The sequence below is a fragment of the Manis javanica genome, chromosome 6 (assembly GCF_040802235.1).
Source record: "Manis javanica isolate MJ-LG chromosome 6, MJ_LKY, whole genome shotgun sequence".
Classification (NCBI taxonomy): Eukaryota; Metazoa; Chordata; class Mammalia; order Pholidota; family Manidae; genus Manis; species Manis javanica.
In genome coordinates this window covers 10245665-10258685 of record NC_133161.1, presented here as the reverse complement: position 1 = coordinate 10258685, position 13021 = coordinate 10245665, and the positions used below count along the sequence as shown (strand labels likewise).

At 48.6% G+C, this 13021-nt stretch overlaps 1 protein-coding gene across 1 annotated transcript; it reads right to left on the bottom strand.

Annotated features, from left to right (window-relative positions):
• Positions 1-6201: 6201 nt before the first annotated feature.
• NOBOX (NOBOX oogenesis homeobox) lies at positions 6202-13021 on the bottom strand. Its single transcript, XM_037012412.2, has 7 exons — positions 12509-13021; positions 12015-12121; positions 11528-11667; positions 11194-11279; positions 10743-10974; positions 10168-10472; positions 6202-9448 (listed from the first exon to the last, which is right to left on the bottom strand). The coding sequence occupies exons 1-7, from the start codon at positions 12900-12902 to the stop codon at positions 9198-9200; spliced, it is 1515 nt and encodes a 504-aa protein (XP_036868307.2). The 5' UTR covers positions 12903-13021; the 3' UTR covers positions 6202-9197.

Genomic DNA, 13021 nt, shown 5'->3' with positions numbered 1-13021 from the left:
TTACTGTTGGCAGATTATTTTTGAGACAGTGGGAGGAGCTGGTGGTCAGATTAGTGGCACTGATAGTAAGCAGGTTTTGGGATAGACTTTGTTGTGACCAGGCAACAGACTGGAGGCAAAGTTAAGGTGTGGTCTTGACAGCCATTCATCATCCTCAGAGTGGGCCTTCAAGATCTGGAGAGTCGGGGACATGTGAGTGTGTGAGAAGAGGTGGCTGTTTCACTGTAGGGGGGTGGACCAGAGGAGCTTTACTAGAAGGTGGAATTTCTGCATACAGACTGGGTTTTCACCTTGAAATAATAATACTGGCATTAACAAAGGATGAAGGAAGATTTTTCCCAGTTCAAAAATCAAAGAAAATAAGTGTATGAAATTCATTTTAAAATATGACAGTAGTATAATGTGACAATAGCTTAATTTGATAGTATTTAAATTGGTTCTAGGGACATTTTTTTAGTTCACTAGGTATGAAAATGTACCTGGTTCCACCAATTCAAATAATTAAGAGATGTAGGAAATAATAGAAAAGTCAGACCAAAATGAATACTTGGCGAGAAGGGGGAAATAAAGAAGTGGTAAAATTAGAATGCTTGGAAACATTAAATGCTTATTATTGTTGATAGCTCCGAAGGAGCCTCTAAAAATCAGACTTCATCCTTGGCAGGCTATGGAATATGGACCGGGGCAAGGGTGCCGAGCTGGAGAGAAGGGCCCGTTGGGAAGGATTAGATGGAAGGGACGATATAAGCAGCAGGAGGGTGAAATTGCCCCAGAAAAGACCAAGGAATCTCTGTGGGTGGAAATTCCATTCTCAGATAATAAGAACATGGCAGGAGGAATGTTCTTGAGGCAATCTGACCAGCATGATGAGACTAAGAGACAAAATGGGAAGCCACCAATGAAGTAACAGTAGTGACCAGGCTGAGGCACAGCCCGACTGCTCTGGGCTTCCAGGGTTCGTAAATCATACTCGTAGAGTCTGGGCCCTAAACCTGGAGTCAGTTTGACATTCCTCCCATGCAGTCAGATTCGGTTAGTGTCTTCATGGTGTTGATCCATAGCTTTGCCCACAGCAACTGCTTCCCTCTTGTCCCAGTGGAGGGCAGACCGCTGCCCCCTCTTCTCCCTACTCCCCATCTGTTACTGCAGTCTCTCTGGAGGAGTGTGTTACAACCCTCTCAAATTTGACCGCATCCTCTTCACCGCTCCCATCATCCACCAGGTTAAGGCTTGTCACAGCGGGGCACCCTTGTCTCAGCCTCACCCTCCGTCCTTTGCTCACCTTGCCCCATGCACGCAGCTCTCTCCCCTCTTGGCCTGTTCTGTTCCTACATTCCAATTCCCTTTCTCGTTCTGGAATATGTGGCTTCCTGTTGTCTTTCACCGTTGCTCTCTTACCCTCTTACAGTCTCATAACCAATGTCCCGATTTTGTTTTAAATCAGGCTGAACAGCACTATTTTACATTCTTTAAACACAGACCTAGTGTCTAGGGACGTCTGGGGTTCTAAATCTGATTTAGGTCACACCCAGTGTTTGATTACACTCACCCTCGTCTTCTGACCTTCTGTATTCTCTCTCTCTAAAACTATCAAAATATATTGCTTCTTGAACTTGGCACCTCCTGACATAGGTTTACATTCTGTCCACGACTTATTTCTTTTGCAACTTTGGGTAATTCCTAAACTTCTCTGAATCTTAGATTTTCAACTGTTGGGTGAATAATACCTTCTGGGATTGTTATGAAGTGAAATTACCTCTGAGAGAGTCAGATACACCATACATGCTGAATTAATGTTTATTACCATTATTCCATCATTAATATTTTGTCTGAGGACCAATTTCTGGGTTAAGTAAGCTCTTTCACTCCCTCATATTGTCTCAGAAAACATATGAACACACAAAACTGGCTGTTACTAGTAGCCTTTTACCTGATGAGGCTCTTGCAGTTTTTTAAGTGATATATTGACATTTAGGAAGCAAGACTTCTCTGTGTGCATTTGGTGAAGTGGAAAATAAATGCAAAAGAGTTCTATCTAGGCTTTATTAACGCATTCTGAGGAGATCATTTAAACCTGTGTTCAATGCCAAGGGGGACAGTTGCATCTAATCTGCACAATTATTTGTCCAACCTGCTCCGCAGACCTACTGACCCAACTGAGCTTTTAATTTTTGCCCATCACCCCTCTTCCAGCTCTTTCCACCTCTCCTCTCAGGCCGTGCCTTTCAGTCTCAGTGCGGCCCTTCCTTGGGCCCCGTCCTCCCATCCTCTGTTACTGTTTCCATGAATCCGTGCTGAGACCACACTCTTTTTCTCATGCTGCACCATCTGCCAGAGCAGTTTTCCAAGCTGAAGAACCTCTACTCCTTACCTGTGTCGCAGACCCTCATTCCCTGTCTCTTTCCCTCTTGTCCCAGTGGAGGGCAGACCGCTGCCCCCTGTTCTGCCTGCTCGCGACCTGTTACTGCAGTCTCTCTGGAGGAGTGTGTTACAACCGTCTCAAATTCGACTGCATCCTCTTCACGCCTCTCATCGTCCACCAGGTTGAGGCTTGTCACAGCGCTAATCCACCAGACAAGCACAGGGGCGTCAGATCAGCATCATGAATAAAGGGGGCTCCCTTTCCCCAGTTTGCTCCACCCCATTATGTCTTTTCAGTTAACAGCATTTCTAGGTGACCAAGGTCGTTGTCCTCCTCTCCACTTTCTCTCCAGATCTTTTTAACTAAGTTTCTGTCGCACCACACCTATCCTGCCCCTAAGATTCCTCACGTGGCTCTCCTCACTGCCATGCAGACTGACCCAGCAGCCGGGTCTCCTCTCCCTGCACTGCCTCGCCAAGCCCTCTGATCTCCTCCATTTGCCTTTCTAATAAACAAATTTGGGCAAATCATGCCCATGAATTAAACTGCCAGGCCTCTCTAATCACCCAAGGAATACAGCTCAAGTATCTCGGTGTTTTGTCCGAGGACTTCATCAGCTCCCCAGCCTCATCTACTCCCCCCAGGCCTTCCACTGGCCTCTTCGCCATGTAATTCCAGCCACTCTGCTGCTTTCGGATCATCGTTCCAATCTCTCTGGCTTTACAGTCAGTGTATCTTCTGCCTGAAACACCCCTCCCTCACTCTCGGCTTCCCCAAATCCTTCTCTTCCTCAGCGCAGGGGACTCAGAGCTTTGGTAGCCCCAGCAGACATGGCAGCCCCACCCTTTGGACTTCCATCACCCTTTGTTCTCGTGGCTGGCCCTGCACAGCGTCCTCCTCCTGTATTGTAACTGGTCATTTGTGTTGTCAGACTCCCCAGCAAGGCTGATGTCAGTTCCCTGAAAGCTGCAAAGCCCTTGTAGTTATCTTTGTGTTCACCCAGTAGGTCACTCACCCGGAAGTCCCCATTGAATGACAGAATGAATGTTTGCCTTTATTTCTCAGGACATTGTTATGAAACTCAAGTGAGGGTATTTTTGAAAGAACAGTATGAACTATGAATGTGAGAACCCTAAGTCTCCCAGACTGTCCCTCTGGACTCAAATAACACCATTTCCCAGTGAAGGAAGGAGATGCTTCACTTCCAGGAAGTTTGACTTCCTCTTAATTAACCAAGACATGGAGTGGAACCAACAAGAGCCAAACGGTGTTTGGCTGCCTGTTGTTCTGCATTCTTCTCAAGCAAATGATGTTAAAATGTACTTTCAAGAATAAATTCGAATGGACTATCACAGAAGTACATGAAAAATATAAACATTTTTAACAGGTATAGAAAATATAATTGGAATCCTACAGATTTTAGAGCATATTTTAGACAAGTTTGGAGCCCGTTTACAGGGTTATAACAGCAAGAGGGAGGGATGTGCTACATGAACTGAGTTCATGCAACGAGCATAGGGCTGCTCAGGAGCTTGAACTGCAGGAAGGCTAAGTAAAGATTCGGGAGGCTTAAACTGCAGAGCTAGCATGGATATGGATCTCCTCAGCAAAATATTACCAAAGGGTTTAGGTAGATAAAAATACAGGAAACCTAAATATTGCAAGAAGCATACTTAGACTAAACAATTCTTTGTGGCTTATCTGCAATTCAAATTTAACTGGACATCCTATACATTATCTGGCAAACTAAGCTATAACCCAAATTACTTTAATGGTTCTGGTTCTAGGGTGTTTTGGAGAAAGAATTAGAATAAGCTTTCTTACTGTGAAAAACCAGAACATTCTAAGGCCACAATGAAACTGTGGTAGATTGGAAGGTGGTAGATTGCCATCTAGTGGACTGATCATGACAAGCGAAAGCTTACAGTGGAGTGAGAGATTTTTCTTGTGGAGTCTGCAAGGGAGGACTGTGCTCCGGCCAACTGCGAAGCCCTGAGGGTGCATTGTTAAGAGGGCCATGACCCCCAGAGAGTGGAGGCTGGGATGGGGTGAGGTAGAGATGCTGTAGTGTGCTTGCCCTGTGATCCAAGGCGAGAAGTGGCCTGCCTGATCACGCCTCTTTGGCCCCAACCCAAACCAAACCCGCTGCTCAAGCTGCCTTCCTTCCAAATAAAGAAGGACGTCCTTCCAGAGGAGGAGAGCTCAGAGGGAGTGGAACTATCAAAAATGAAACTCTACAAATGTAATCATAGATCATTAGAATGATGAACTAAAGAGGTCATCCGAAAGGTGGCAATGTGGCTACCAGCTCCAATTTTAAAAGGGCAAAAAAAAAATATAAAAGTTCAAAGGCAGCACACCCTGGAATTCCAAGGGTAATTTCTCAAAAGGGGAAGCCCAGGAGAAACTCAGTGCTTCAAAGCCTGCTGAAGACCAATGCTAACAGTAACACTCACAACAACAATTATAAAACCAAGCCTGCTGAAGACCAATGCTAACAGTAACACTCACAATAACAATTATAAAACCAAGCCTGCTGAAGACCAATGCTAACAGTCACACTCACAACAACAATTATAAAACCAAGCCTGCTGAAGACCAATGCTAACAGTCACACTCACAACAACAATTATAAAACCAAGCCTGCTGAAGACCAATGCTAACAGTAACACTCACAACGACAATTATAAAACCAAGCCTGCTGAAGACCAATGCTAACAGTCACACTCACAACAACAATTATAAAACCAAGCCTGCTGAAGACCAATGCTAACAGTAACACTCACAACAACAATTATAAAACCAAGCCTGCTGAAGACCAATGCTAACAGTCACACTCACAACAACAATTATAAAACCAAGCCTGCTGAAGACCAATGCTAACAGTAACACTCACAACAACAATTATAAAACCAAGCCTGCTGAAGACCAATGCTAACAGTAACACTCACAACAACAATTATAAAACCAAGCCTGCTGAAGACCAATGCTAACAGTAACACTCACAACAATTACAAAACCAAGCCTGCTGAAGACCAATGCTAACAGTAACACTCACAACAACAATTATAAAACCAAGCCTGCTGAAGACCAATGCTAACAGTCACACTCACAACAACAATTATAAAACCAAGCCTGCTGAAGACCAATGCTAACAGTCACACTCACAACAACAATTATAAAACCAAGCCTGCTGAAGACCAATGCTAACAGTCACACTCACAACAACAATTATAAAACCAAGCCTGCTGAAGACCAATGCTAACAGTAACACTCACAACAACAATTATAAAACCAAGCCTGCTGAAGACCAATGCTAACAGTCACACTCACAACAACAATTATAAAACCAAGCCTGCTGAAGACCAATGCTAACAGTAACACTCACAACAACAATTATAAAACCAAGCCTGCTGAAGACCAATGCTAACAGTCACACTCACAACAACAATTATAAAACCAAGCCTGCTGAAGACCAATGCTAACAGTAACACTCACAACGACAATTATAAAACCAAGCCTGCTGAAGACCAATGCTAACAGTAACACTCACAACGACAATTATAAAACCAAGCCTGCTGAAGACCAATGCTAACAGTAACACTCACAACGACAATTATAAAACCAAGCCTGCTGAAGACCAATGCTAACAGTAACACTCACAACGACAATTATAAAACCAAGCGTGGAAGTGGAAGAACAGGGAAACACTAAATATCTTCCTCAAGGCAGACATTAGGATGTCTACATAGAATTCAGAGAAAGCAGAAGTCCTTGACTCTTATGTGATTAGCCTGTTGTCTTCAAAAAGGAATATATTCTAGAAATTAAAAGGGATGGACAAAAAAAAATGAGATGGTCTTAAAACCCAAAAAGGAGTCTTAAAACTGATTTAAATGATTCTATGTTTTTTTCCAGAACACAACAGGAGAGGATCTGTAGGTCAGAGGCAATTTTCCTAATTTTCAAAGAGATGTGTAGAAACTAAAAGAGAATAAATTTAATGTAAAATTCTCATACATTTCTAGAAGAGATTATTGAAAGTTTGTGAGCACTTCGATAAAAAAATCACAGAAGCGTGCAGGTGTTCCCTAAGAATAAGTCGTGTCATACTGATCTCATTGATTATGTTCTTAGGTTTACAGGAATTGTTAAATTGTCAGAGTGCTATTATAATGAGAATGTGTTTTGATGTTAGTGAGTCAGACAGTGAAGGTTTTCCCAAAAACCCTTTCCCAAAGTCCTACAGATGACAAAGGACGGCTCTGGGTGATAATATAGTTCAGGAGGATGTTGTAGCTAGTTTAACTCTCCAGTCAAAATAAGTCCTCATTTGTGGAGTATTTTCAAGAAGAGATGTCAAAATATTCTGGACTTATTTATATCCTGTTTACTAGTTATCAATGACTTGTTTATAAAATGTAGAAAGCATACTGATCAAATTTGCAGAGCCAACAAAATTTCAAAAAAATGGCGAGTGTTATAGAAGGACTTCAAAGCATCTTAATAAGCTCAATAGTGGCCGGAATTAACCCAATGAAACTGAACAAGCAATAGAAGTGATATTTTTGTATATTTGGATTCAAAGTGTCAACTCTCCAAATACAAAAACAGAGAGAATGGTTTTAAAACAGCTTCTATTAAAATGAGCTAGGGTAATAGTTGATGGTAAGTTTGTTTCTGACCAAGAAATAGGAACTGGCTGCAAAAATAAAAATAAAAAAAGGAAGCCAATTCCTCTGTCCAGACAGTATTAATAGGAGAGTGGCCTATTTTTGATAGAGGTGACAGTCACACTCTACATCACGTTTGACTAAACTACATTCAAAGTAAGCTTCTGCTTTGGCACCATTCCTAAAAGGAACTGTCATAAATTCATATCCATTTGAAAAGAGGCATTGAGTGTGGTTAAGTGCCTGGGGACCAAGCCACACGGGCAGGTCTTCGAGGAATGACATATAGTTCTCATCTTTATTCTTTGTAGCATATGCAAAGCAAAATTCAGATTAAACAATATTGACTTCCTCCTAGTGGAAGGGCTTTGTAATAATTAAAATCTCAAAAACCCGATAGGCTCTTGTGTAAGGGAGTTAGCTGCCCCCTGCTCTACAGCCCACTCCAGCCTGCAAAATCAAGTCTGATCCTGCCATCAGTGGTCTAGAGGGAGTCCTGCCTTTGTCAGGTTTCTTGCACCTCAAGGATTCTATGCTTCTAAGAGGTTTTCACCATTTTCTTTTTGTTTGGTCTATTATTCATCCTTAATTCTCAGTTAACTCATTTTACTTTAAGTATATTACTAGATTGTCCAGCACTTTTTATCGAAGTGTTGCATGAAAGCACAGATCTCAAAGGAGATCAGCCTTCAATTCTTGCCTTACAAGTCTACACAGTTACATTTGTCCCATACCAGTATGCGACTGAGTGGCTGGAGCCCGAACCAGTTAAGGTCTGGAGGAGAGAATATGCAGCCTCCCCATAAGGCTTTGAAAGCAGCAGAACATTGTGGCAACTGAGGGAAAGAAAGGAACAGCAAGACGTAACTGAAGAGTTACCACCTCTCATCTCTTCCCCCATGTCTGCTTTTAGGATGCTTCTTACGTCATGGGTCTCAGGAGACAATGTGAAAACAAGATAAGTGAAATGTATACTTTAAAAAAACCCAGTTATGAATGTCACGATACATTTAATATTTCAATGTGTACATTCAAATCCCCAAATTGAGGCAACTGAAGCCTGGCTATTACAATCCTTGAGTGGCAATAGGAAAAGCTGCCTAGAATCCCAGAGCAGAGCTGCTCAGTACCGTCCGTCTATAGAACCCCACAGATAACGGACATGTGTTTGCACAACTGAGAAGTTTCTTCCCCATTTCCAAATAGTTTTCCTTTTCAATTCTTCTGGGCCATAAGCCTAGAACTGTGATAAAGGATACATATTAATGATTGCTTTTAATACACGTTTTGGAAAATAAAATGTATTTTCCAAGAATCACAGCATTTGGAGGTCCAGAATGGCACCTCCACACTTCCCAAATACACTATGAAGCAGTTTGGATCAATATCCTCAAATCCTAGCTCTTTGGGCACTGGAGGGCCAGCTGATGTGGGTGCTACTTATAAGGGTACTCTCTTCTGGGTGCTCCCACCCCTCATTCCTACGCCATCCCCTCAGAAAAGGAGCTTGAGGAGAATGGATCTCAATTCACAATACCAGAGACTGGATCTAGAATATCCTTGGGCTTCTCCTGCAACCCTAACCCTACAGGACCCAAATTCAAGAGAGGACAGGCCCAGATTTGCTCAGGTTCGGTCCTGAATTTGGGAATAGAACGCGGTTTAATGGCAGGACTAAAGACAAGACCAAGATGCCCAGTTCCTCCTCCAGCAGGAGAGATGGGCCCAGGGAGGATGCCAGGGAGACCTCGGCTGGGCTGCCCAGGACTACATCCACCAACTGGGTGGCTGCGTGCTGCGCAGTGGACACAACGGAGCTCTGAACTAGCAGGGGTGGGGGACACGTCATGGCTGAGACTCAAGGACAGACTAGTTTACTGCTTACAATGGACCCGTTGACCCATTCGTCTGCATGGAAACATAAAGTGATACAATGTCTAGAAGTAACGCAGGCCACCTGTCTTCTTCAGGACACCATACAGAGGTGTGGAGACAGCCCTTGTCCTTCTCAAATCAGTGCTCAGCAAGATGAGCCCACCCAGGGGAGCCCCCGGCTTCCGCCCCTGTCAACAGAGTCCATAGTCTTTCCTAACATTTTTCTGCCCTCCCTGCCAAGCAGCCTCTTTCCCCTCCTCGGCCCCATGGCTGTTCTTGTCTTCCGCTCAGACCTTGTCTGGCACGGAGGGCTGCTCCTCTTGGGCCTTGCTGAGTGAGGGCCTGGTTCCTGGTCTGGCCCCGTTCGGCGGCTGGCTGAGACCTGGAGAAGGCTGCCCGCCCATGGCCTGAGCATAGGGAGCTGGAAGCAGGTCGGGGAAGTAGCCGTCAGCTGCTGGGGGGTGCCCCAGTGCTTGGGAACAGAAGGCGCTGAGGAAAGGCAGTTCTGGCAGGCAGGGCTCACTCCAAGGGACTGTACCTGTGGGGTTGGAGCACAAGAAAGATCAGACAGGATTAAGGGGATCCACTGCAGTGCAACGTGGTCTGTGACAGGGTCTCCTTCCTCCTCCTCCACAGAAACACAGGAGGAGCCCAGTGCAAGTCTGGGTGGACTACCAGCATCAGGTGCTCCCCTCAGGCCCAGGCTTGTGCCTGACACCAGGTCCTGTGGTGTGCTAACATCAGTGCCAAGTGCATCATGGGTTGGGCCAAGTGCCCGAGGTATGCAGGCAACCCGAGGCCAAGAACCAACCAGACACATCTTTCTTTCCCTCCCCTGGAAGTCAGTCTTAACAAGATGGACTTCTGAAACCTGGAAGGAACCAAGTGGCACCCAGAGTGCTAACGTGGCTGCCATCTTCTCGGTGCCAAGTATTTCATTCAGGTTGCTCTCATCCTCACCAAGTCCCCCCATGACATGGGAATTTTATTCCTGTTCCCGAGTCCAGGAAACAAACTCAGGAGAGCTCGCACCTGCTGAGCTAGACTCCCGCTCTCTGGAGCTCCCATGCTGGTTCTCTGCTCTGCAGTGTCCAAGAATGAGGAGAAGGAGCCTCACAATGACCCCCAGGGGCCAGGAAGAGCAGTTGGCTCACCACCGTGCCCTGCCTTGGCCTCCTTCTAGCCGAGGAGGCCCCCTCTGTCCCTCCTCACCTTCCTCGATCAAGCAGGGTACCTTCGCTTCCCGTCCCGACTCACCCAGATTCCCGGTAGGGGGCTGCAGCAGGATCTGCCCAGATGGGGGGCCTGGGAAGTAGCCCTGTGATGGGCCCCCACTGGGGCCATAAGGCAGCATGAAGAGGGAGTCTTCTGGCAGTGGAGGCGTCAGTGACCCGGGCACGTGGAAGGGGAAGGGATGCAGGTATGAAACCTGGGGCTGAGGGTGGGGGCAAAGCTGCGTCTGTGCACCCTGGGATAGCGGGAATGGGCCCGTCTGGTTGCTCTGCTGGTAATCCGAGGGTTCCAGCTCCTCCAAGTATGAGCAGGTGGGCGGTGGCGTGATGCTGTGGGGGACAGAGAGGCCCAGGGGTGGCCTCCTTGTCCCTAGCACTGGTATGCAGGTCCCTTCCCCTCCCTTCCTCTCCCCAATGCGTGGCCTGCACGTGCTGCCCTCTCCTCCTTTTCCTGCCCCTGGCCGCTCACCCTTGTCCCTGGACTACTGTGTCATGTCCTAGATCCCTCCAGCCCAAACCCCCTTCTCCTTTAATCCTCATCACATTTACTACCCCTGCCTCTCTCAGCTAACCCTTCCCCTACCCTACTGGGTCCCATACCTTGGCCCCCAGGGCCCACAGGCACCATCCTTGTGGCTGCTGTCATTGCCAGGAGTGTCCAGGAGCAGGGGCATCAGTTGTGGGGTGTGGACAGGGCCGAGGGGAAAAGAAAGGTTGGCTCTTCGAACGGGTGGGGGGCTGAAGAGTGGTGGAGTCACAGTCACCCTCTGAGCACTCTCACCCTGCTGGGGTTGGGCCAGGGGCTGGTCAGACGTCAGCAGCAAGGGGGGCTCTAGGATCAGAAGTCAAAGGGGGGTCGTAAGGGTCAGGAAAAGCAGGCACACTGGGGCCTGCTAGACAGAAGTGGGCTGTGTCCAGGGCCCCCTTTCAGGCCCCACTGGGGCAAACACCAGAGAGCTTTGGCCCTCTCATCTATCCAGAGAGGTCCCCGTCTCTGCTGTGTTCCTAGCTGCATCTCCCCCAGAGAGCCCTCGGAAGGTGGTCAGCTCACCTGCAAGAGTACCCAGAGGGGGTTCACAAGGGAAGATTTCAGACCCTGGGTCCATGGGCACAGTCGGGGGCTGCTCGGCTGCAGAGCTGGAGGTGGACAGAATGTAGACTGTAGCCCCAGTGGGCCCTGGATTTAGACCAGGGCTGCTGTGCTGGGAAAGGACACCAGATTCCCAAACTCTGCATCCCTGCCAGGCACTGGCACCGTCCTGGCCCCATCCACCCAGATCCCTCTATCTGTGAGCCTCTAACAACTCCAGGTCTCACGCAGAGCCTTCCAACACTCAGTCTCTCCTTCTCGACCCCAGGATCCCAGCTGAGACCCCACTTCCTACCTGCAGGGATGATGCGGGAGGAGACTTCCTTTCCCACACTGACTGCTGGCCAGGGCCGGGCCTGTGGGACCTTCCTTGCTCTCTTTCTCATTCAGTTTCTCCAGTTTTCGCCACTTTGCCCTGCGATTCTGGAACCACACCTGTCCGGGAGACACTTCAAGAGCTTGAGAAGCAGGGTAGCGAGTGGGACGCAGGTCCTGACGGTCACGTGGTGAGCGCCATGCCTTTAAGCGGTCACTTTACCATTTAGCTTTGGATGCCTCTCTCTGCCAGATGGGCTTTATAAAACGGTTCCTCTCGGTAGCCTGAGGTACCCCCCTCTTCTAATATTCTAAGGCTGAAGCGGCGCTCCCACAGGCGAGAACACAGCCTGAGCCGGGACCTAACCTCAGCCCCTATCCAGGCTGGGGCTGAGCACTCGCTCTGCTCTTGGAGCCCCGGCTGGTGGGTCCCCCGCCACCCGAGGCTGTTGGCCAGCCCCCTTTACCATGATGCGCTGCGGAGTGACCCCCACCGTCTGGGCAATCTCCCGGCGCTTATCGCTGTCCGGGTAGTGGTCTTCTTGGAAGAGTCTCTCCAGCTCCTCCAGCTGGTCTGGAAGAAGAAACTCTCGTGGGGACAAACCCCAGTGACGGGCCGCAGAGGAGAAGGCAGGTGCCTTCCAGGCGGCCCGCTGCCCCCGCCCCAGGGCCCTCCGGAGCGCTCCAGTGACCTTCCCCTCGGGGCTGAGGTTCGCGGCGGGGCGCTGTGTGGGTGTACTTTCCTGCCCTTTCTGACCCTGTCCCAAGTTCACTCTCCCATGAGGCTACACAGCCTTCTGAGGGGCAGAGGTCATGGCCCTGCCACAGGTCAAGGATCCAGGACGAGGTGATGTACAAATGCCCCCCACTCCCATCTTCTGGGTCGCCTTCTCTGCGGAGCCTGCCTCTCCCAGAGATGACGCCAGAGCTCTTAGGGTTCCTCTCACCTTCAGGGACTTACCTGAGCGGTACAGGGTTCGGGTTTTTTTCCGAACCTGACAGGTCACTTCCGGGGGCCTCTTCTTCTGGTCTGTGTTTTGGCCCTTGTGGGCCAGTGTGCTCAGGAGGTTGGCCAGATGGCAGGGCCCCCGGCCCGACCCACAGGGCACTGGGTTGTGCACGGCTCGGGCTGAGGCAGTAGCACCAGGAGGTGACGTGGGTGCCAGACCCACGGTGTTGGGATTTTTCTGCTTACTGGGGGCTGCAGAGTGGGACCTCTTCCCCGGCGTCTCCTCTCTCACCAGGAGGGAGCAGCCTTCCGGCTGAGCCTGGGGTCCGGGTGCGGACAGAGTCTTGTCTCTGGGGGGAGCCCATGAGCCCAGGGGCTGGCACGCCCTCCCAGCAGCAGCCCCCATTGGCTCTGCCGGGTCCTGAGACAGCTTCTTCTCCCCCGAGATGGTGCGGGCGAGGGGCAGTTCCTCACATGGGGCATCCTGGGTGTGGGGGGCTGAACTCCGCCGAGGTTCCCCCTCCT